The following is a 25,655-nucleotide window of genomic DNA, read 5'->3' on the forward strand; positions in this document are numbered from 1 at the left end:
GCAAATATTAGCAACAGAACCAGTATCAAATACCCAGGTGCTACTGCGAGCATTAGTAAGGTACACATCAATAACATGTATATCACATATACCTTTGTTCACCTTGCCATCCTTCTTATCCGCCAAATACTTTGGGCAGTTCCGCTTCCAGTGACCAGTTTGCTTGCAGTAGAAGCACTCAGTTTCAGGCTTAGGTCCAGACTTGGGATTCTTCTCCTGAGCAGCAACTTGTTTGCTGTTCTTCTTGAAGTTCCCTTTCTTCTTCCCTTTACCCTTTTTCTTGAAACTGGTGGTCTTATTGACCATCAACACTTGATGCTCCTTTTTGATTTCTACCTCCACAGCGTTTAGCATTGTGAAGAGCTCGGGAATTGTCTTACTCATCCCTTGCATATTATAGTTCATCACGAAGCTCTTGTAGCTTGGTGGCAGTGATTGAAGAATTCTGTCAATAACGCTATCATCCGGAAGATTAAGTCCCAGTTGAATTAAGTGATTGTTATACCCAGACATTTTGAGTATATGCTCACTGACAGAACTATTCTCTTCCATCTTGCAGCTGAAGAACTTATTGGAGACTTCATATCTCTCAATTTGGGCATTTGCTTGAAATATTAACTTCAACTCCTGGAACATCTCATATGCTCCATGACGTTCAAAACGTCGTTGAAGACCCGGTTCTAAGCTGTAAAGCATGGCACACTGAACTATTGAGTAGTCATCAGCTTTGCTCTGCCAGACGTTCATAACATCTGGTGTTGCTCCTGCAGCAGGCCTGGCACCCAGCGGTGCTTCCAGGACGTAATTCTTCTGTGCAGCAATGAGGATAATCCTCAAGTTACGGACCCAGTCCGTGTAATTGCTACCATCATCTTTCAACTTTGCTTTCTCAAGAAACGCATTAAAATTCAACGGAACAACAGCACGGGCCATCTATCTACAATTAACATAGACCAGCAAAATACTATCAGGTACTAAGTTCATGATAAATTCAAGTTCAATTAATCATATTACTTAAGAACTCCCACTTAGATAGACATCCCTCTAATCCTCTAAGTGATCACGTGATCCATATCAACTAAACCATGTCCGATCATCACCTGAGATGGAGTAGTTTCAATGGTGAACATCACTATGTTGATCATATCTACTATATGATTCACGCTCGACCTTTCGGTCTCCGTGTTCCGAGGCCATATCTGTTATATGCTAGGCTCGTCAAGTTTAACCTGAGTATTCCGCGTGTGCAACTGTTTTGCACCCGTTGTATTTGAACGTAGAGCCTATCACACCCGATCATCACGTGGTGTCTCAGCACGAAGAACTTTCGCAACGGTGCATACTCAGGGAGAACACTTATACTTTGATAATTTAGTGAAGGATCATCTTATAATGCTACCGTCAAACAAAGCAAGATAAGATGCATAAAGGATTAACATCACATGCAATCAATATAAGTGATATGATATGGCCATCATCATCTTGTGCTTGTGATCTCCATCTCCGAAGCACCGTGCTTGTGATCTCCATCTCCGAAGCACCGTCATGATCACCATCGTCACCGGCGCGACACCTTGATCTCCATCGTAGCATCGTTGTCGTCTCGCCAACTTATTGCTTTTACGACTATCGCTACCGCTTAGTGATAAAGTAAAACTATTACATGGCGATTGCATCTCATACAATAAAGCGACAACCATATGGCTCCTTCCAGTTGCCGATAACTCGGTTACAAAACATGATCATCTCATACAACACATTATATCACATCATGTCTTGACCATATCACATCACAACATGCCCTGCAAAAACAAGTTAGACGTCCTCTACTTTGTTGTTGCATATTTTACGTGGCTGCTACGGGCTTAGCAAGAACCGTTCTTACCTACGCATCAAAACCACAACGATAGTTTGTCAAGTTAGTGCTGTTTTATCCTTCGCAAGGACCGGGCGTAGCCACACTTGGTTCAACTAAAGTGAGAGAGACAGACACCCGCCGGTCACCTTTAAGCAACGAGTGCTCCCAACGGTGAAACCAGTCTCGCGTAAGCGTACGCGTAATGTCGGTCCGGGCCGCTTCATCTCACAATACCGCTGAACCAAAGTATGACATGCTGGTAAGTAGTATGACTTATATCGCCCACAACTCACTTGTGTTCTACTCGTGCGTAGCATCAGCGCATAAAACCAGGCTCTGATGCCACTGTTGGGGAACGTAGTAATTTCAAAAAAATTCCTACGCACACGCAAGATCATGGTGATGCATTACAACGAGAGGGGAGAGTGTTGTCCACGTACCCTCGTAGACCGACAGCGGAAGCGTTATCACAACGCGGTTGATGTAGTCGTACGTCTTCACGATCCGACCGATCAAGTACCGAACGTACGGCACCTCCGAGTTCTACACACGTTCAGCTCGATGACGTCCCTCGAACTCCGATCTAGCCGGGTGTTGAGGGAGAGTTTCGTCAGCACGACGGCGTGGTGACGATGATGATGTTCCACCAACGCAGGCCTTCGCCTAAGCTCCGCAACGGTATTATCGAGGTGTAATATGGTGGAGGGGGCACCGCACACGGCTAAGAGATCTCAAGGATCAATTGTTGTGTCTATGGGGTGCCCCCCTGCCCCCGTATGTAAAGGAGCAAGGGGGAGAGGGCCGGCCAAGGGGAGGTGGCGCGCCCAAGGGGGGAGTCCTACTCCCACTGGGAGTAGGACACCTCCTTTCCTTGTGGGAGTAGGAGAAGGGAAGGGGGAAGGAGAAAGAAGGAAGGGGGCGCCCCCCTTCCCTAGTCCAATTCGGACAGGACCATGGGGAGGGGTGCGGCCACCTTTTGAGGCCTTTCTCTCCTTTCCCGTCTGGCCCATTAAGGCCCAATACGAATTCCCGTAACTCTCCGGTACTCCGAAAAATACCCGAATCACTCGGAACCTTTCCGAAGTCCTAATATAGTCGTCCAATATATCGATCTTTACGTCTCGACCATTTTGAGACTCCTCGTCATATCCCCGATCTCATCCGGGACTCCGAACTCCTTCGGTACATCAAAACTCAATAAAACTGTCATCGTAACGTTAAGCGTGCGGACCCTACGGGTTCGAGAACTATGTAGACATGACCGAGACACGTCTCCGGTCAATAACCAATAGCGGGACCTGGATGCCCATATTGGCTCCCACATATTCTATGAAGATCTTTATCGGTCAGACCGCATAACAACATACGTTGTTCCCTTTGTCACCGGTATGTTACTTGCCCGAGATTTGATCGTCGGTATCTCGATACCTAGTTCAATCTCGTTACCGGCAAGTCTCTTTACTCGTTCCGTAACACATCATCCCGCAACTAACTCATTAGTTACAATGCTTGCAAGGCTTATAGTGATGTGCATTACCGAGTGGGCCCAGAGATACCTCTCCGACAATTGGAGTGACAAATCCTAATCTCGAAATACGCCAACCCAACAAGTACCTTTGGAGACACCTGTAGAGCACCTTTATAATCACCCATTTACGTTGTGACGTTTGGTAGCACACAAAGTGTTCCTTCGGTAAACGGGAGTTGCATAATCTCATAGTCATAGGAACATGTATAAGTCATGAAGAAAGCAATAGCAACATACTAAACGATCGAGTGCTAAGCTAACGGAATGGGTCAAGTCAATCACGTCATTCTCCTAATGAGGTGATCTCGTTAATCAAATGACAACTCATGTCTATGGCTAGGAAACATAACCATCTTTGATGAACGAGCTAGTCAAGTAGAGGCATACTAGTGACACTCTGTTTGTCTATATATTCACACATGTATTATGTTTCCGGTTAATACAATTCTAGCATGACTAATAAACATTTATCATGATACAAGGAAATAAATAATACTTTATTATTGCCTCTAGGGCATATTTCTTTCAGCATGCAGATCTTTGTGCAGACAAGGAATATTCAAGATCAGATGAGGATTAGAAGACAACGATCCTCGGCGAGATCCTTGCCGAGGAAAGCCACAAGACCCCCGGCAAGATCCTTGCCGAGGACGACTACGCGCCACGGCAAGACCCTTGCCGGGCCCCCCGGCAAGACCCTTGCCGAGGACGCCAGCAGGGCCACTGCCGGGCTCTCACCACACAAGTCTCCACCGCTACTCGCATGCAGCTGCCAGCCCAACCAGCTGGGCAGGCACCTGCGTGGCAACGAGCGGCTTCCGAGCCAACCCAGCAAGCACCTGCGTGGTGGCATGCAGATCTTCATGAAGACCCTACCACCGCGGCACCTCAGTTGCCTGCCTGCCTACATGGCGCTGCATGCATCGCTGGCCAGGGCGCGTGTTGAAGCGAGGAGGAGCGGCGACGGACGGGACGGGCCTCGGTCCCGTCCCCGATAAAGATAAGGGACACCTAAGCGACGCATTAAATGCGTCTTGTCCTGTAATACGAGCGATAAGCTCACAGTACTGTAGGGCTTTCCACCTCCTCTGTGCCACTGTGGCAGCCAATTTCGACTATAAAAGGAGGCCCATGGCGTACTGGAGAGGGATTCGGCTCTTTTGAACTACATAGCCACCGTAGCTAGTTCGAGAGCTCAAGAACATTCGGACAATCACTTTCAAATATATTTCAGCCATTGATAAAATTATTGAAGTTCACTGAATATTGGTTTAATATTTGGTCAATGGACTAAAATTTCCACTTGAATCTGGTTGCAATCCAACTAATATTTTAATATCTTTTGAAATTCTTTGAATTGGTGTATACTATTTCCATCATTGAAATATGACCTGAAATATTCGGGCCAAAAGGTATTTATTTCAATATCTACCTAAATGACTGAAATTTTCGTGATTTTTGATGAAATTCATTGGAATTGTAATAAGTTGCTATTTAGTTCCCCTAACAAATATATTTGCTAATTTGTACAATTTGCTAATTTGTACAAATATTTGAACATCTATACAAGCCATCTAGTTCACCAACAAGAAGATATTTGAACATCTATAAGAATAAAGCCATCTAGTTCCCCTGACAAATATACAATTTGCTAATTTGTAGTTGTTTGCATTTTTCTATGAACCATTGAACCGCCATAGTCTAAAATTTAAACTCTATGAAACAATAGAACTTAAATGAATTAAACGCCGATATTCAAATGGAGTTAGAGCAGAAGTTTTCTGAAGACCTTCGTACAACTTTTACGCTTCATCAAACGCTTTGTTGCTCGTTTTTCACATAGTTAAACGTGTGTTTGTTGCTAAAAAAGAATGAAGTCACCTCTAGCGGACTATAAGTAGAAGAAAATCACCAGCTTTTTAAGGACAAAATGACCACAAAATGACAACTTTACCCTGACTGAAATCAGCATGCCCAGACTGTTGTGCACCTGATTTTTTTTGGATTTTGGTCATAAAATTAGGACCGTTGTATGCTAGCCCGTCGTAGGAAACACAAAGATGATGATGCGCGGGGACGTACTAGTAGTCTAGTGCCGAACTGGAAACACATACACAAAAAAACTAGTACCAAACTGGATTCAGACTCGGTCTCATGTGGCATACGTTGATAGACCGACCAATTATATGCGATCCGATGTGACGAGGCCTGGACCTGGTGGTCGCAGATGATTTTGATGGAATCTGTAGCGGATGAGATTTTGCAGGAGATCCTGCTGAGGGATGCCCACCGACGATACTAGTTGCACAACTAGGACGGGGGCTGGGGGTGGGGGAAGAACCTTATTCAATCTTCAGAGAGGCGTCACCTTCTCGTCTTCCTTAGAAGGACATTGTAAGTGCATCTAGTGCCACCCCTAGTTGGTTTCGGAGTATTGATGACAAACTTGGTTGAGGGACTAATGTGTTTGTGAGAATTGCAGGATAACACAGGTAGTAGTCCCTCTTTGATTCGGTTTACCTACCGGAGATGACCCCTAAAAATGTGTGAAGACATTGAAGACAATGGTGGTATGTGAAGACATTCACAATGAAGATTATGACTTGAGAAGACATTCATGTGAAGACTATGGAGTGCGAAGTGCTACCTCTTGAGCACTGCGTTGGTTTTCCCTTGAAGAGGAAAGGGTGATGCAGCAAAGTAGCGTAAGTATTTCCCTCAGTTTTTGAGAACCAAGGTATCAATCCAGTAGGAGGCTACGCGCGAGTCCCTCGTACCTACACAAAACAAATAAATCCTCACAACCAACGCGATAAGGGGTTGTCAATCCCTACACGGTCACTTACGAGAGTGAGATCTGATAGATATGATAGGATAATATTTTTGGTATTTTTATGATAAAGATGCAAAGTAAAATGAAAGCAAAGTAAAAAGCAACGGAAATAACTAAGTGTTGGAAGATTAATATGATGAAGATAGACAACCCCTTACATGATGTAGAGTATTAAGTTCATAAGAACAGAGCAACGCCTTAAGCAAGATGACATGATGTAGAGGGATAAACTCATGCAATATGATAAAACCCCATCTTGTTATCCTCGATGGCAACAATACTATACGTGCCTTGCTGCCCCTACTGTCACTGGGAAAGGACACCGCAAGATTGAACCCAAAGCTAAGCACTTCTCCCATTGCAAGAAAGATCAATCTAGTAGGCCAAACCAAACTGATAATTCGAAGAGACTTGCAAAGATAACCAATCATAGATAAATGAATTCGGAGAAGATTCAAATATTGTTCATAGATAAACTTGATCATAAACCCACAATTCATCGGTCTCAACAAACACACCGCAAAAGAAGATTACATCGAATAGATCTCCACGAGAGAGGGGGAGAACATTGTATTGAGATCCAAAAAGAGAGAGAAAGCCATCTAGCTACTAACTACGGACCCGAAGGTCTGAGGTAAACTACTCACACGTCATCGAAGAGGCTATGGTGTTGATGTAGAAGCCCTCCGTGATGGATGCCCCCTCCGACGGAGCTCCGGAACAGGCCATAAGATGGGATCTCATGGGTACAGAAGGTTGCGGCGGTGGAATTAGGTTTTTGGCTCCGTATCTGATCGTTTGGGGGTACGTACGTATATATAGGAGGAAGAAGTAAGTCGATGGAGCAACAGGGGGGCCACGAGGGTGGAGGGCGCGCCCTAGGGGGGTAGGCGCGCCCCCTACCTCGTGGCTTCCCTGTTGGTTTCTTGATGTAGGGTCCAAGTCTCCTGGATCATGTTCGTTCCGAAAATCACGTTCCCGAAGGTTTCATTCCGTTTGGAGTCCGTTTGATATTCTTTTTCTGTGAAACTCTGAAATAGGCAAAAAACAGCAATTCTGGGCTGGGCCTCCGGTTAATAGTTTAGTCCCAAAAATAATATAGAAGTGAATAATAAAGCCCAATAATGTCCAAAACAGAAGATAATATAGCATAGAGCAATCAAAAATTATAGATACGTTGGAGACGTATCAAGCATCCCCAAGCTTAATTCCTGCTCGTCCTCGAGTAGGTAAATGATAAAAACAGAATTTTTGATGCGGAGTGCTACTTGGCATAATTTCAATGTAATTCTTCTTAATTGTGGTATGCATATTCAGATCCGAAAGATTCAAGATAAAAGTTCATATTGACATAAAAATAATAATACTTCAAGCATACTAACTAAGCAATTATGTCCTCTCAAAATAACGTGGCCAAAGAAAGTTCATCCCTACAAAATCATATAGTTTAGTCATGCTCCATCTTCGTCACACAAGAATGCTCTCATGCACAACCCCGATGACAAGCCAAGCAATTGTTTCATACTTTAGTAATCTCAAACTTATAAACCCTCATGCAATACATGAGCGCGAGCCATGGACATAGCACTATGGGTGGAATAGAATATGATGATGGGGGTTATGTGGAGAAGACAAAAAAGGAGAAAGTCTCACATCAACGAGGCTAATCAATGAGCTATGGAGATGCCCACCGATTGATGTTGGCAAGGAGTAGGGATTGCCATGCAACGGATGCACTAGAGTTATAAATATATGAAAGCTCAACAAAAGAAACTAAGTGGGTGTGCATCCAACTTGCTTGCTCACGAGGACCTAGGGCACTTGAGGAGGCCCATTGTTGGAATATACAAGCCAAGTTCTATAATGAAAAATTCCCACTAGTATATGAAAGTGACAAAACAAGAGACTCTCTATCATGAAGATTATGGTGCTGCTTTGAAGCACAAGTGTGGTAAAAGGATAGTAACATTGTCCCTTCTCTCTTTTTCTCTCATTTTTATGGCCTTTCTCACTTTTTTTGATTCCTCACTTGGGACAATGCTCTAGAAAATGATGATCATCACACTTCTATTTATTTGCAACTCAATGATTACAACTCGATACTAGAACAAAGTATGACTCTATATGAATGCCTCAGGCGGTGTACCGGGATATGCAATGAACCAAGAGCGACATGTATGAAAGAATTGTGAACGGTGGCTTTGCCACAAATACTATGTCAACTACATGATCATGCGAAGCAATATGGCAATGATGAACGTGTCATGATAAACTGGATGGTGGAAAGTTGCATGGCAATATATCTCGGAATGGCTATGGAAATGCCATAATATGTAGGTATGGTGGCTGTTTTGAGGAAGATATAAGGAGGTTTATATGTGAAAAAGCGTATCATATCACGGGGTTTGGATGCACTGGCGAAGTTTGCACCAACTCTCAATGTGAGAAAGGGCAATGCACGGTACCGAAGAGGCTAGCAATGGTGGAAAGGTGAGAGTGCGTATAATCCATGGACTCAACATTAGTCATAAAGAACTCACATACTTATTGCAAAAATCTACAAGTCATCAAAAACCAAGCACGATGCGCATGCTCCTAGGGGGATAGATTGATAGGAAAGACCATCGCTCGTCCCCGACCGCCACTCATAAGGAAGACAATCAAAGAACACCTCATGTTTCAAATTTGTTACATAGCGTTTACCATACGTGCATGCTACGGGACTTGCAAACTTCAACACAAGTATTTCTCAAATTCGCAACTACTCAACTAGCACGACTTTAATATCACTACCTCCATGTCTCAAAACAATCATCAAGCATCAAACTTCTCTTAGTATTCAAAACACTCATAAGAAAGTTTTTACTAATCTTGAATACCTAGCATTCTAGGATTATTTAAGAAAATCACCATGCTAATTAAGACTCTCAAAATAATCTAAGTGAATCATGAGAGATCAATAGTTTCTATAAAACAAATCCACCACCGTGCTCTAAAAGATATAAGTGAAGTACTAGAGCAAAAACTATATAACTCAAAAGATATAAGTGAAGCACATAGAGTATTCTAATAATTTCCGAATCATGTGTGTCTCTCTCAAAAGGGGTGTACATCAAGGGTGATTGTGGTAAGCTAAACACAAATCATACAAGACGCTCCAAGAAAAACACATATCATGTGGTGAATAAAAATATAGCTCCAAGTAAAGTTACTGATGGAAGTAGAGGAAAGAGGGGATGCCTTCCGGGGCATCCCCAAGCTTTGGCTTTTTGGTGTCGTTAGATTATCTTGGGGTGCCATGGGCATACCCAAGGTTAGGCTCTTGCCACTCCTTGTTCCATAATCCATCAAATCTTTCACCCAAAACTTGAAAACTTCACAACACAAAACTTAGCAGAAAATCTCGTGAGCTCCGTTAGCGAAAGAAAACAAAAGACCACTTCAAGGTACTGTAATGCACTCATTCTTTATTTATATTGGTGTTAAACCTACTGTATTCCAACTTCTCTATGGTTTGTAAACTATTTTACTAGCCATAGATTCATCAAAATAAGCAAACAACACACGAAAAACAGAATCTGTCAAAAACAGAACAGTCTGTAGTAATCTGTAACTAACGCAAACTTCTGAAACTCCAAAAATCAGCCAAAATAGGAAGACCTAGAAAATTTGTTTATTGATCAGAAGCAATTGGAATCAATATTTTATCACGTTCTGGTGAATTTTAACAATTGTTTTCGTGAACAGAATGTTTCTGGAAATTTCTGCAAGATCAAATAACTATCATCCAAGAAGATCCTATAGGTTTAACTTGGCACAAACACTAATTAAAACATAAAAACACATCTAACCAGAGGCTAGATCAAACATTTATTCCTAAAAAGAATAAAAAAGGAAAAAAAACTAAAAATAAAATTGGGTTGCCTCCCAACAAGCGCTATCGTTTAACGCCCCTAGCTAGGCATAAAAGCAAGGATATATCTAGGTATTGCCATAATAATGGTACGGCAAGTCATGAAAACTTTTTTCATATTCTCTACGTTCAGCAGCAAGTTTTCCTTGAGGCAAGCAAAAATAATCAAAAGGGCTAAATTTAATGGGACAAAAGTCCCCCGGATCAATATCGGGAGGTATGGCTTCCTCCCTTGGCCCTTTGTATTGCACAACCAATTCATCATTACAAGCATTCTTTTGGCAAAAAGTCTCAAGCCTTTGTTCAAGAGAAAAACCTAATCCATTATTTTGAATAGCAAAATCATCATTAAGCTCAGAAATACTATCAACTAGAACATCTGCTGGAACCTTTTTCCTAAGATTTTCATTATAAGCAACATGATCCAAAGATTGTAAACAAATCATGTCTTCTTGATTAAAAAGGATAGCTTCTATGGGAGGATGGCTAGCATCTACCCTATAATGCGCAAAGATTTCTCTTGCCTCTTTCATTATGAATCTAAACTCATGAGCCAAAAACATAGTGGCGGTACGCTTAACAGAAGAATGCTCAATATTAGAAAATTCTAGGAAATTCTTTGTATGCAAGGATGCATATGAAGAAATTGCCTTTCAAGTTCCACTATAAGCAAAGATATTGCATCCGCAAGGCTACTAGTTTTATGAAGAATAGAGACACCCATAATGGGCAAAGCGCCGGCACAAGTAAAGAAATCTTGAATAACTCCTTTCGCAATAATATTGCCACTACCGACTCAAAACTTTTTGGTGTGCAAGATAGTAGGTTCCTCAAGAGGATCATCGAAAGCATCAAAATTTCCCAAGTTGTTATTATTGCCTTCATTAGCGATAACCTCCCCAGATTCAGACATGACGAAAGAAAGACGAGCGAAAAGAGGCAAACGGAAAAGAGAAGGCCAATAAAACGACAAGGGTGAAGTGGGGGAGAGGAAAACGAGAGGCAAATGGCAAATAATGTAATGCGGGAGATAAGGGTTTGTGATGGGTACTTGGTATGTTGACTTTTGCGTAGACCTCCCCGGCAACGGCGCCAGAAATCCTTCTTGCCACCTCTTGAGCACTGCGTTGGTTTTCCCTTGAAGAGGAAAGGGTGATGCATCAAAGTAGCGTAAGTATTTCCCTCAGTTTTTGAGAACCAAGGTATCAATCCAGTAGGAGGCTACGCTCGAGTCCCTCGTACCTACACAAAACAAATAAATCCTCGCAACCAACGCGATAAGGGGTTGTCAATCCCTACACGGTCACTTACGAGACTGAGATCTGATAGATATGATAGGGTAATATTTTTGGTATTTTTATGATAAAGATGCAAATTAAAATAAAAGCAAAGTAAAAAGCAACGGAAATAACTAAGTGTTGGAAGATTAATATGATGAAGATAGACCCGGGGGCCATAGGTTTCACTACTAGCTTCTCTCAAGAGCATAAGTATTTTATGGTGGGTGAAAAAATTACTGTTGAGCAATTGACAGAATTGAGCATAGTTATGAGAATATCTAGGTATGATCATGTATATAGGCATCACGTCCGAGACAAGTAGACCGACTCCTGCCTGCATCTACTACTATTACTCCACACATCGACCACTATCCAGCATGCATCTAGAGTATTAAGTTCATAAGAACAGAGTAACGCCTTAAGCAAGATGACATGATGTAGAGGGATAAATTCATGCAATATGATAAAAACCCCATCTTGTTATCCTCGATAGCAAAAATACTATACGTGCCTTGCTGCCCCTACTGTCACTGGGAAAGGACACCGCAAGATTGAACCCAAAGCTAAGCACTTCTCCCATTGCAAGAAAGATCAATCTAGTAGGCCAAACCAAACTGATAATTCTAAGAGACTTGCAAAGATAACCAATCATACATAAAAGAATTCAGAGAAGATTCAAATATTGTTCGTAGATAAACTTGATCATAAACCCACAATTCATCGGTCTCAACAAACACACCGCAAAAGAAGATTACATCGAATAGATCACCACGAGAGAGGGGGAGAACATTGTATTGAGATCCAAAAAGAGAGAGAAAGCCATATAGCTACTAACTACGAACCCGAAGGTCTGAGGTAAACTACTCACACTTCATCGGAGAGGCTATGGTGTTGATGTAGAAGCCCTCCGTGATGGATGCCCCTCCGGCGGAGCTCCGGAATAGGCCCCAAGATGGGATCTCGTGGGTACAGAAGGTTGCGGCGGTGGAATTAGGTTTTTGGCTCCGTATCTGATCGTTTGGGGGTACGTAGGTATATATAGGAGGAAGAAGTACGTCGGTGGAGCAACAGGGGGCCCACGAGGGTGGACGGCGCGCCCTGGGGGGGGGGGTAGGCGCGCCCCCCTACCTCGTGGCTTCCCTGTTGGTTGCTTGACGTAGGGTCCAAGTCTCCTGGATCATGTTCGTTCCGAAAATCACGTTCCCGAAGGTTTCATTCCGTTTGGATTCCATTTGATATTCTTTTTCTACGGAACTCTGAAATAGGCAAAAAACATCAATTCTGGGCTGGGCCTCCGGTTAATTGGTTAGTCCCAAAAATAATATAAAAGTGAATAATAAAGCCCAATAATGTCCAAAACAGAAGATAAGATAGCATGGAGCAATCAAAAATTATAAATACGTTGGAGACGTATCACGAAGACATAGCCATTTCGTAGTTTCCTTTTCTTCTTTGTTGAGTCATAGGAACCACCACACTGTTAAGTGGGGTCCAAGTGAACAAAGTCAGAGTGACTGAAGTGATGCTCAACCAAATCCTATGTCTTCGAGCGAAGGCATTGAGAGCAAATCTTATCCAGAGCTAGATAAGTTAGCTTTACTTGTAGCCCAAGTCAAGCTGCCGCGTGTGTTTGAAATCTGACAGTTGGATACGTGTCAGTTCCTTAGTGACCCAGGGTCATTTCGGACAAATAAGGTCGGGTTGCCTCCTGGCTATAAATAGCCCACCCCTACACCATAAATTGGTGGCTGCTCAGAGTTAGTGCACGACTGTTGTCGTTTGAGAGCAACCCACCTCCGAAGCATTTGAGAGAGAGATCCTTGCGAGGACAAAGCCCAAAACACCCAGAGCCAAAGAGTGTTAGGCATCACTGAAGTCTTTCTGTCCGCGTGATCTGAAGACTTATTACACTTGAGGACTGTGAATCCTCCAGCCAGTTAGGCGTCGCGTTCTGAGCATCCAAGAGTCATTGTGGATTGCAGGTGAACGAAGTATGTGAAGGTTTGGAAGTCTACCTTGAAGACTTACCAGAGTGATTGGGCGAGGACTAAGTGTCCTTAGCTCAAGGGGAATAAGGTGAAGACGCGGTCTTCTGAGTTGAATCTCAGCCTCCCTAACCAGACGTACAGTTGTCACAGCAACTGGAACTGGTCCAACAAATCCTTGTCCTCACCAAGCAACTGGTTCTATCTCCTCCCTCGCTTATTTACAGTTCGTCTTCGTGAAGTCATTTGCCTGCTTGCCTGATCTGTTTGACTTCACTGTGCGAGAACTATTATTGTTTGGCTTCACACTATCTTCCATCCTGATCTATTCTACCTAGCTGCTAATAGTCTTTGTGCTTTCACTTCATTGCTTACTTGACTATGGCTTGTCTAGTGTAGTCTACCTTCCGCTGCAAGTCAATAGGCTCATTTGTACTGTTTGTCTTTGAAACTCCCATGTTTTGAAGACTCTCATAAAAATCGCCTATTCACCCTCCCTCTAGTCGATAACTAGCACTTTCAATTGGTATCACAGCAAGGTGCTCCCTTGTTCTGTGTGATTCGGTTTAACCACCTGAAGTTTTAGCTATGTCGACTGCAGGGATAATCAAAGTCTCCGCTGCGTGACCTTTCTTCAATGGCACTGAATACCCCTACTGGAAGAATAAGATGCACATGCATCTTGAAGCCATTGATGTCGACCTCTGGTATGTCGTCAAGAACGGCGTTCCCAAGACCGGTGAAGGTGTCACCCCTGCTGATGTCAAGAAGTTCGTTCAACTGGATTCTACTACCAAGAACATCATCTGTGGTCATCTGACCAAAGGACAGTATGGCCGTGTGAGCGCTCTGGAAACTCTGAAGCTAGTCTGGGGCTGGCTCTCCAAGGTCAACGAAGGCATCTCAACCCAGAGAGACTCAAGGATCCGTATTCTTTGCAACCTCTTCAACCGCTTCAAGAGAAACGACAATGAGAATGTCCAGCTCACATTTGATCGTCTCACTGATATCACAAATGAGCTTCATGCACTCGGCGCCACTGAGATTACCAAGCATGAAATCGTCAAGATACTCCTGAGATCACTTGACAGCTCGTTTGACACCCTAGCCCTGATGATTCAAGAACGCCCTGACTACAAGACTCTCGACCCGTCTGACATACTTGAGAGGCTGAACACACATGAGTTCCAGTTATCTGAGAAAAGAGATATCTACGGTTCCAACTATGGCCGAACTCGCGCTTTCAAGGCAAAGGCTGTTTCCTCATCTGAAGAAGAATCTGACTGCAGTTCTGGGGATCCTGAAGACAATGGAAAGGAGCTTGCTATGCTTGTGAAGAAGTTCCAGAAATTCACCAAGAAGAAAGGCTTCAGAAAGTCTTCAAGATCCAGCTCAAGAAATGATGAAGCCTCTACTCATGACCACAAGAAGAGAACGTGCCACAAGTGCAAGAAACCTGGTCACTACATATCTGAGTGTCCACAGTAGGACAATGAGAACAACAAGAAGAAGAAGAGCAAGGAGTATGATTCTGATGACAAGAACAAGAAGAAATCCTCAAAGTCTTCTTCCAAGTCTTCGTCCAAGTCTTCATCATACAAGAAGAGCTCATCTGGCAAGGCTCGTGCTTTTGTTGGCAAGGAGATGGATTCAGAGGAGGAGTCTGCTTCGAAAGAGGCAGAGGCTCGTGCTTTTGTTGCTCTAGCTACTGCCTATGTTGCCAAGTCCATCTTCAACAATGAAGACAATGGCTCCATCACCAACGCTGATGCTAATGACAAGGACGACTCTGCAGCCACCTACTACTTCATGGCACGTGGTGCCAAGGTAAACTCACGCGATGCTTACTTTCAAACATCAAGTGAAGATGACTCTGATTGTGAATCTAAACCTAGCTACAAAACACTTGCTAAAATTGCAACTGAACAACAGAAAGCTATGGAACATATTCAATAATTGTTAGACAAAAGCGATGACCTGTTGGATGCGGAAATGACCCGATCTCAGTCCTTAATTGAAGACATCAAAAATCTTCATGTTAAGTACGAGGAACTTGGAAGTCGTCATGAAAAACTCTCAACGACTCATGAAAAGCTTTCCTACGATTATCTTCAAAGGAAGCAAGAACTTGAAAAATAGAGAGCGGCTCATGAAGATATTCAAAAAGAGAACGAGTCACTTCGCGCTCAACAGATCAGTCCTGCTCAGGAAGGATTTGAACCACCATGTCTAAAATGCCTTGAGCGTGATAACGCTACTTCTATTGCTGAATGTTCCACTACAGCTACTGTTGCACTATCTTCAACTGCTGATGTGGTAACTAACCCCTCTGCTGACGAGACCACTACTTTGCTGATGAAAATGCCAGGTTGAAGACATTGCTTGAGACTGGGATGTACAAAAGTCTCAAAGGGCATCAAACACTATGTGATGTCCTCAAAATGCAGATTCTGAACTGAAACCCTAGGAAAGAGGCTGTTGGGTTCGAGAGGAAAATGAATGTTGATGGTTCTTACTGGAAGCCTGAGCAGTACCCCAAAACCACATGGATTGCTGCTAAGGGACCTTCAGTGGATCCATCCACCTTATCTGGCTTCACTTGTGCTAACCCGATTATCATTGATGAATCCTTTGATGCAAACTATAAACTGCTTAAGAATCAGAATGGTGTAGTATTTGCCAGGTATATTGGTACTAACTGCAGGAATGGGCCACCTATGAGGAAGATCTGGGTACCCAAAAGTTGCCTTGAGAATCTTCCTGTGAATGTCATCATGACACCACCTGGGAAGAAGACAAACCCCAGACCAAAGGCTTCATATGGTCCAAAGGCTTCATACAGACAGAGGACTCACCAGAGTCACCCTAACGCCAATGTTTTGCAGGGAAATCATACTCAGACTAATGAATATGAGCGTGTTTCATCAAACCGCTATGTTCATAAGACTAAGAACTATTCTGCTTATTCATATGAGTATTATTCACCTCCTGCAAGGCTATTTGCTAGGGCTCCAAAGCCGAAGTTCTTAGATGCTGCACTTAGACTCATTGCTTCGAAGCCACCCCTGAAAATATGGGTGGTTAAGAAAACTTAACTCTCTTTTGCAGGGAAAGGTCTCCAGCCGGAAATCAAAGGCGTCTGATGCTTATGTTGGGGACCTAAAACATCTTGTGGGGCGCAAGATAAAATGCCCAAATGGTCTTACTATGTATTTTGTTCCTGAATCGCTTGCCAATCATCCTATCAGCCCTAACCTGGATCTGAGCTTTGATAATCCGCTTGTTCGTCAAATGTTTATGCTTCACAATACCCTTGGTGAAGCCTATCCCCCTAACTGTACTGTAGGGTATGACACCACATGCTTCAGAATGGATTATGGACAGTGGATGCACTAATCATATGACTGGTGATCGAAGTCTTCTCATGGACTCAACCTTACGTCCATCTGACAAGAGTCACATCACATTTGCTGACACTGGTAAAAGCAAGGTATTGGGTCTAGGTAGAGTTGCAATCTCAAAGGATCAGCACATGGATAAAGTGATGCTTGTTGAATCCCTTGGTTTCAATTTAATGTATGTCTCAATGCTTTGTGATTTGAACATGATTGTGATATTTGGAAAATATCGTTGTCTTGTTCTTATGGAATCTGACAAGTCTCTAGTCTTTCAAGGGTGTCGAAAAGATGATCTGTATATGGTAGATTTCTCAGCAGGACCACAGTTGGCCGTATGTCTTCTAGCAAAAGCTTCAGAGTGCTGGCTCTAGCATCGGAGGCTAGGGCATGCTGGCATGAGGAACCTGTACACTCTCGCGAAGAAAAAACATGTAGTAGGCATCGAGGGCGTCAAGTTCAAGAAGGATCATCTGTGTGGTGCCTGCGAAGCTGGAAAGATGACTAGGGCCAAGCATGCCTCGAAGAAAATCATGACGACATCTCAACCCTTCGAGCTGCTTCACATGGACTTATTTGGCCCTACTCACTACTCTACTCTTACCACCACTGCTTGCCTCTATGGCTTCGTCAGTGTTGATGATTATTCAAGATATACATGGGTGCATATAATCCTCTACAAGAATGAAGTGCAGGATGTCTTCAGACGCTTCGCCAATCGTGCCATGGCGAACTATGGCATCAAGATCAAGCACATCAGAAGTGACAACGGCACAGAGTTCAGGAACACAGGCCTCGACACTTATCTTGATACATTGGGCATCACTCATGAGTTCTCTGCTCCCACTTCAGCAGAATGGCATCGTGGAGTGCAAGAACAGGACAGACATTGAGATGGCTCGGACGATGCTTGATGAATAGAAGACTCCAAGGAAGTTCTGGCTTGAAGCCATTGATACAGCGTGTCACGTCATCAACCGTGTTTATCTTCACAAGCTTCTAAAGAAGACATCCTATGAGCTCCTAACTGATAAGAAGCCAAACGTCAGTTACTTCAGAGTATTTGGTGCTAGGTGCTGGATCAAGGATCCACATCACACTTCAAATTTGCACCGAAAGCACATGAATGTTTTATGCTTGGTTACGGGAAGTACACGCACTCCTACAGAGTCTTCAACCTCTTTCACTATATAGTGGTTGAAACTGTAGATGTGCGGTTCGATGAGACTAACGGCTCGCAAAGAGAGCACCTGCCAAATATGCTAGATGAAGTCCCTCCTAGTGAATCGATTAAGCTAATTGAACTGGAGAAATCATACCTTCAGAAGCTCAGGCTGAAGAAGAACTCATCATTTTTGCGCCTAGTCAACCTGAAGACAATGCTCAGCCTGAAGCCAATACTCAAAACGAAGACAATGATCAGCAAGAGCAAAATCTTCATCCAGTTCATCCTCATGTTGCAAAATGAAGTACAGATTGAGAAGATAATTAATAGCATCAATGCACCTGGTCCACTCACTCGTTCAAGAGAAACATAGCTAGCAAATTTCTGTGGGCACTTTGCATTTGTCTCAATATTTGAACCCAAGAAAGTTGTTGAAGCCTTCATGGAACCTGAATGGATTCAACCTATGCAAGAAGAGCTTCAACAGTTCGAGCTGAACAATGTGTGGGAATTGGTCAAGCGTCCTGACCCTCACAAGCAAAATATCATAGGCACCAAATGGATCTATCGCAACAAACAAGATGAGCATGGTCAAGTTGTCAGAAACAAGGCTCGTCTCGTTGCTCAAGGATACACTCAAGTTGAAGGGATTGACTTCGATGAAACATTTGCTCCCATGGCTAGGCTTGAAGCCATTTGCATACTGCTAGCCTATGCCAACCATCACAACATCCTTCTGTATCAAATGGACATGAAGAGTGCCTTTCTCAATGGCAAGATTGAAGAAGAAGTGTATGTTGCACAACCACCTGGCTTTGAAGATCCAAAACATGCTGATATGGTATACAAGCTCAACAAGGCACTGTATGGCCACAAAGAAGCCCCTCGTGCTTGGTATGACACACTCAAAGACTTCCTGAAGAGCAAAGGCTTCAAACCTGGTTCTCTAGATCCTACACTCTTCACGAAGACATATGATGGAGAACTATTTGTGTGTCAAATCTATGTGCATGACATTATCTTCGGCTGCACTGACAAGAGATACAGTGATGAGTTTGGACACATGATGCAAGAGCAATATCAGATGTCCATGATGGGTGAGCTGAAGTTCTTTCTTGGTCTTCAAATTTGTCAGCAAAGCAACGACATCTTCATATATCAAGAAAAATACCTCAAAGACTGCCTGAAGAAGTTTGGAATGCAAGATTGTAAAGGATACACGACGCCAATGCCAACCAAAAGTCATCTGAGTCCTGACGCCAATGGTAAAGAGTTCGATCAAAAGGTATACCGCTCCATGATTGGTTCTTTAGTCTACTTATGTGCATCTAGGCCAGATATAATGCTTAGTGTTTGCATGTGTGCCCGATTCCAAGCGGCACCAAAGGAATCGCATCACTTAGCTGTGAAGCGAATTCTTTGATATTTGGCTTACACCCCAACGCTAGGATTATGGTATCCAAAGGGCTCAGAGTTTGATCTAGTTGGATTCTCAGATGCTGATTATGCTGGTGACAAGGTTGATTGCAAGTCTACATCAGGCACACGTCACTTTCTGGGACGATCACTTGTCTGTTGGTCTTCAAAGAAGCAGAACTGTGTATCTCTCTACACTGCTGAATCTGAATACATTACTACTGGATCTTGCTGCGCTCAGCTTCTATGGATGAAGCAAACTCTCAAGGACTATGGCATCCATCTGAAGCAAGTGCCTCTCTACTGCGACAATGAAAGCGCCATCAAGATTGCCAAGAACCCAGTTCAGCACTCGGAGACAAAGCACATTGAAATTCGTCATCACTTTCTCAGAGATCATGTCATGAAGGAAGATATTGATATCATTCACGTCAACACTGAAGAGCAATTGGCAGATATCTTCACAAAGCCCTTGGACGAGAAAAGTTTTGCAAGTTGCGGTGTGAGCTAAATATCTTAGAATCCTCAAATGTCCTGTAATTGGACACACATCCTAACACTTATGCATGTTGATGACTTAGGTGTGCAACACACAGAGTAATGTATATCTTCAATTAATGAAGACATACACTCTAAGTGTGAATACATTAATGTGCAATATGACTTCGGAGCGCCACGATAATTGTGCGCCGTGTCTGGGTCTAATACTTCCTATACGGTGGGAAACGCCACCGCCAAACATTTGTTTGAAGTGTTTCATTTGGCGTTACATTTGCAAAGTCTTCGCATTTTATTTTTCTTCACAATAGTGATTTGGTCTTATTCAGATATATTCATATTTTTGTGTTCTGTCCTCTACAGCATTCACTTATAGCTATGTCTTCATGCTTGAATCTTTTGATCTAAGTGAATGTGATCGGACCCTAACCTCTTCTATTCTTCTATCTCAGATTCTATCTATCCAAATCATATGCATTCTATTGAAACTGTCAAATGTCTTCTCTGCGTCCTTGTCAGCAGAAGATACAGAGACAACAGTTGAATCTTTTTTAAATGCTACTTCCTTATTGCCTGAAACCCGGAGAAGCCGAAACGACCACCCGACAGTCCAGGCATGCATGGGAACATGGAACAACATACAAGGTGTTGCATGCTTGCCATGTGTCCTTCAGATGTGAACCGCCAGGGGCACCTGCGTAATTGCGCTGTGCAGTCCCTTTCCTTATATATACACAACTCACCGCGGTCATAATCGATTCTTCCACCTCGCCACCTCGCACAAACCCTAGCGCCTCTGCTAGCTCACGTCGACACTCGAGAAGAAGCGCTTAGCTGCCGCGACCTCTTCGTCGCCGTCCTCACGCCGGCCGCGGGCCTCGTCCTCTCCGCCGCCGCCGTAGGTGTCTTCCGCCGCCAAGTTAGGGCGCGGGAGATTGAACTGCTCGGCCTCCCTTTCAACTTCTTCTAGCAGTTCTTCATGCGGTAATTAAATCTTACTTTTACAGCATTTTTGATCCATCAGATCCATCCTTTTTCACCAAAAGTGGTTTCTTGACTTCCATATCTGGATCTATCTTGTTCTGAATCTCATATCATGCCTAGTATATTCACTTATGCTTCACAACTAGTTAGATTCCTCACTTGTACTTATTCTTGGATTCATACAAATCTGGAACCAACTCTCACCAAATAAGTGAATGTCTTCGCGCTATGAGGTCAATGTCTTCAAACTGTTTTATCTTCAAAATCTTCTGAGAATGCATATGACCCCTTCCCCTTCCCTCGCACCTCTAATGCTGTCATAGGTACATGTCCGTGGGAGAATCCCTTGGTTCTCATAGTCTGCATTCATTTGCAGAATTCTTACAGCAACACATCAAAAGGAAGCCATTCACAGTCTTGAAGCCATTCAGCTTGAATACAACGGCTACAGAGAAGTCTGCTAGAAAAGGCGGCAGACAGCGCCGAGGAGATACATCTAAGGACTTGCCTCCGGATATTTATGAATTGTACAAGACAGACCCTGAAGAGAGCTATGGCCAACACAAGACTCGAATCCAATGGATTCGAAGATATTGGGCTGAACAATGGTTTCTGTACAGATGTGTGACTGCTGAGTATGCGGAGAAGAATGCCATCAAGCGACCATGGGGAGATATTCTCTTCAAAAATCTTCGTCCTAGTCCAAAACTGAAGCCATTGCTCAAGGCTTCTATCCTTGCATGGTCCGAGGACCACAGCCCGAGGATGTCGACGCAACCTCCCTTCTATGGTGTCGCGATGACAATCTATTCAAGCGCAACTATAAGTTTGCCAAGGATTCTGCTGTGAAGAACAAGAAAGCATTTGGACTTGACTTCAACCCTGGTCCATCTGCTCCAAGGGCTGATGGCACCCGTGATGCTGAACCAAATGTCATCGGCCCCTTTCTATAATCTCGAAGGTCTTCTCACTCACATTGTTTTTCAGGGGGCAGCCGGGGAGCACTCTGCTGATGACGCAGATTCTGATGAAGCGCCTGCTCCACCGAAACCAAAAAAGCAGAAGAAAACAAAGGCTTCAAAGCCCCCTGCCACACCAAAAGCTTCACATGCGAAGCCACTGGCCACTGCACCTCCCAGTGTGCAGTCTCAAGAAATTTCTCATGTATCCAAGAAGACGGAGAAGCCCAAGAAGAAGAAGACCATCAAGAGTTCTGGGTAAGAACTGACCCCAGCTGCCGTTCTGAGAAACGAAGATGAAACCATTGATCTATCAAGTGACGAAGATCTTGGCGATGATGCTCTTGAGCTGCTGATAAAGAGCAAACAAGAGGTGGAGATCTTCAACGATCGGCCCCTCTTTGATGTGGATATTTTGAATAACTTCATTGATGAATGGTTTGACAACCCAAGCCTCAACATCGATGATCTTCGGCTTCCTATTGGCATCAGTGTCACATTTCACGAAGCCATTGCTAATGAGCTGGCTCTGGCTCAGAAGATCGTCGAACTGAAGAACAAGATTGACCATGAGAAAGCTCAATTCAAGAGGAACATGGCCAAGCTCAGTGCGGCTGATGTTCAAAGCTTCAAGCAGATGCTGCATGACCTCAAGGAGGAGTTTCACAAGAAACGTGAAGCAACAACAGGTTCAAGAGAGCGGATGAAACTCTCCGCAAGAAAATGTGTTCAAGTTCACAATGAGGCCGAAAAGCGCAAGGCACTTGGGCGTCCTGACATCGACCCCAAGATGGTTGCCAAACAGAAGAAGCCTGTTGTGGCCCAAGCTGAAACATCGGGGCGGGAAGCACCTCGCATTGTCTTCCCTGCCAGCATGACAGGCTCGAAGCCTAAGGTCCCCACAGCAGCTTCAGAACTGAAGAAGACAAGGGCAGCTGAGGCCGAAGCCAGAAAGCGCAAGCACAGGAATGCTACTGATGATGCTCCATCAACCAAGAAGCTGAAGACAATGTCTTCGCGGAAAAATCGTGCTGCTGCCACAGAGCCACTTGTTGTCGAGCCCATCTTAGTTGCTCGCCCTGCTTCCACAAACCAAGAGCGTCAGCTAGTAGTTCATGAGCCTGCTACCACAGAGGCTCCTGAAGCTGAAGACATTTCAGCTGTCGACCCCATCACAGCTGAAGACATTGGTCATCACGACAATGTAGATGATGATGAAATCCTTCCTCAGATCGAGCACCAACCGGTATCATCGCCTGTTCTCACGAACAACGAACTCATCAGCATTGGTCGTCCCCTGACGCCAATTGCTCAGGATGCATCGTGGGCTGATCACCCCTGACATGACACACCAAGCCAAGACACACCCAGTAGTCCCCCTCCTCAAGTCACCACTCCGGTACTTGACGATGACAATTACATGGTGCAGACCACCCCATCTCCAAAGGCGTCGCCCGCATTTCGCAGGCTTCGCAAAGGCCCCAGGCCACAGGTCGCCATGCCGAGCATTCCAGAAGGAGTGCAACACAACTCAGTAGCACGTCAAGTGTTTCCTGACGCCACTCCAACTGCGAACGTCTATGAGTCTGAAGCAAAAGCTGTTGAAGACATTCCGGCTGCATCAGCCAATGACAACCAAGAACCGCGTCATGAAGAAGAGAGAGTTGCCACACCCCCCATCACTCAAGAAAATGTTCTCGAGGAGAACGAGTCTGTGCCCGACCCTCCAGCTACTGAAGTGGAGGTTGAAAATACTGAGGCGGCCACAAACAACACTACTGAAGCCAATGATGTTGTCATGGCTGAAGCTAATGTGGCGCCTGAAGTGAATATGGCACCTGAAGCTAATGTTCCGCCTGAAGCCAATGTGCAATTTGAAGCCCATGTCAATGCCAATGCTCCTGTACCGCCTCCAAGGCCTCACACCATTGAGCAAGCATTTGATCGCGGCAAACTTGTCACTGTCCAATGGCCTATTCTGGTTCCTCCGCCTGCTCTCGGACCACAATTTGACTACCATGTGGAGCACAGGCCTCAGGTCCAGAAGCCAAAGCCCCGGCCTGCCAAGATTTCCTGGTGCTGCAACTTCGCCAGGATCATTCAATGTCAATAGCTTCAGGGCTCACAATACCTTCTTTGACAGTGCAAAGAAACCTTACTCAAGGCCAAGAATCTCATCTGATCGCTTCTGGAGCTATCAGCAGCGCATCTATTACTCATGCATCTTATACAATCAAGGGCGAATCTTTCCTCACATGCGTCTGGATTGTGAAGCCATTGTTGGTTTGCCCTGCTTGGAAGAAGCTCTCGACTGGTTCAGAGATGCTGGACTTCTGCAGTTTGTCACTGACAAAGAGCATTGGAATGAGGAGCTTCTGCTACAATTCTATGCCACTCTTCACATTCGTGGCTACAATCGGGATCCGAAGACTTGGGTCCTAGAGTGGATGATAGGTGATGTACACCATGAAGCCAAAGGCCAAGATATCATTGATCTTACTTCCCTGCCCACTCCAGGTGAACTCTATGAACCTGGTTGTCAGCTACACCGCAATGTATTAGAGAGCATATTTCGGAAGCCTGAGCCCAACATGAGTCAGATGCTCAACATGATGAAGCCACTGCCACGAGATGTTGAATATCCAAAGGAACTCTTTGTCGAAGACTTAGAGTATCTGCCCCGCACCATTTATCATATTATAAGGCGAACTCTATGGTCTGTCAAAGGACATTCTTCTGCAGCCAAGCTTGAAGGCGCAATGAAGACATTGGTTTTCTATATCCTCAATGGCATTAGCTTCAATGCTCAAGATTTCTTCATCAGGCAACTTGCTGCATCTGGAATTGATCTCTTTGGCCTGAAGTTTTATGCTCCATGGGTGATGCGCTTAATCATGCTTCACTCTTCTATCAACTATCAGCCCTCTGCGTGCAACCATCTTATCTTCTTGCCAGAGGTTGATATGTCTGTCGAAGCCATCTACCCTGAACCTGCCAAGGAGCCAATATATCTTCACAATGTCGATCGCCAAAGCTTCTCGCAACCGATTGAAGGAGTTCTTGCTGCAACTCGTGTTTATCCTCTGGCTGGTAACACACGTGCACCTCATCATGCAACTACTGAAGCCACTGAAAGCACCATTGCTCAAAGGCCTCGGAAGCGATCTCGCGTACTCAATGACCGAGACCTTCTCGTGGCCTTGCATCAGAAACAGGATAAGCACCATGACTGGCTGAAGCGTCAGATGCAGAGCCTCTTGGTGGATGTTAATCGCATTCGCAATCTTGCCACCAAGAATGCTTTCGTATCACATGAAGCCTGTCGGAGGTCATGGAATAGTCTGACTTTGCTAAGCTCCGAAGATGATCTTCGCGAAGATGGCTTCACTGAGCGCTACAAGTTTGATTCCACGCCTCCCCGCAATGTCGTCTTGCATCGTACTCCTTCCTTAGAAGACTCCGAGTATTCATCCTCGGCTGCCACAATTATTGCAAGAGTCGTCGATGACGAAGACGATGCCACTTCTCCAATCACTACTTCGCCACGTCTCAACACTGCACCAGGCCCCTCTGCACCACCGGACTCCAACGTTGACCCTGCACCTTCTTCTTCTCCCGAAGGGAACGAGTAGATGCTTTATGTCTTCAAACATTTTTGGTCCTTACTGACAAAAGGGGGAGAAGCATATGTGTTGATAGGCTTCAAGCGGGTCCATATGGGTGGTTGATTTATATTTTGCCAAGTGGTTACAACTCTCATTTTTGATACATTTGGTTCTTTTGGGTTGTAACACTTAAACTTGATGGTCGTCTGCTACTTTGCTTGCTTCTGTGATGCGAT

The 25,655-nt window shown here is 44.2% G+C and overlaps 1 protein-coding gene across 1 annotated transcript in view; it reads left to right on the forward strand.

Moving 5' to 3' along the window:
• The window catches only part of LOC109762455 (F-box protein At3g07870-like), a 62,754-nt gene extending 40,678 nt beyond the window's left edge, over window positions 1–22,076 (forward strand). The window contains exon 2 of the mRNA XM_020321317.2: window positions 21,843–22,076. Within this exon, the coding sequence (XP_020176906.2) occupies window positions 21,843–22,076 (234 nt within the window). The remainder of the gene's footprint in view (window positions 1–21,842) is intronic.
• Window positions 22,077–25,655: the final 3,579 nt, after the last annotated feature.

This window comes from Aegilops tauschii, chromosome 3, assembly GCF_002575655.3.
Source record: "Aegilops tauschii subsp. strangulata cultivar AL8/78 chromosome 3, Aet v6.0, whole genome shotgun sequence".
NCBI lineage: Eukaryota > Viridiplantae > Streptophyta > Magnoliopsida > Poales > Poaceae > Aegilops > Aegilops tauschii.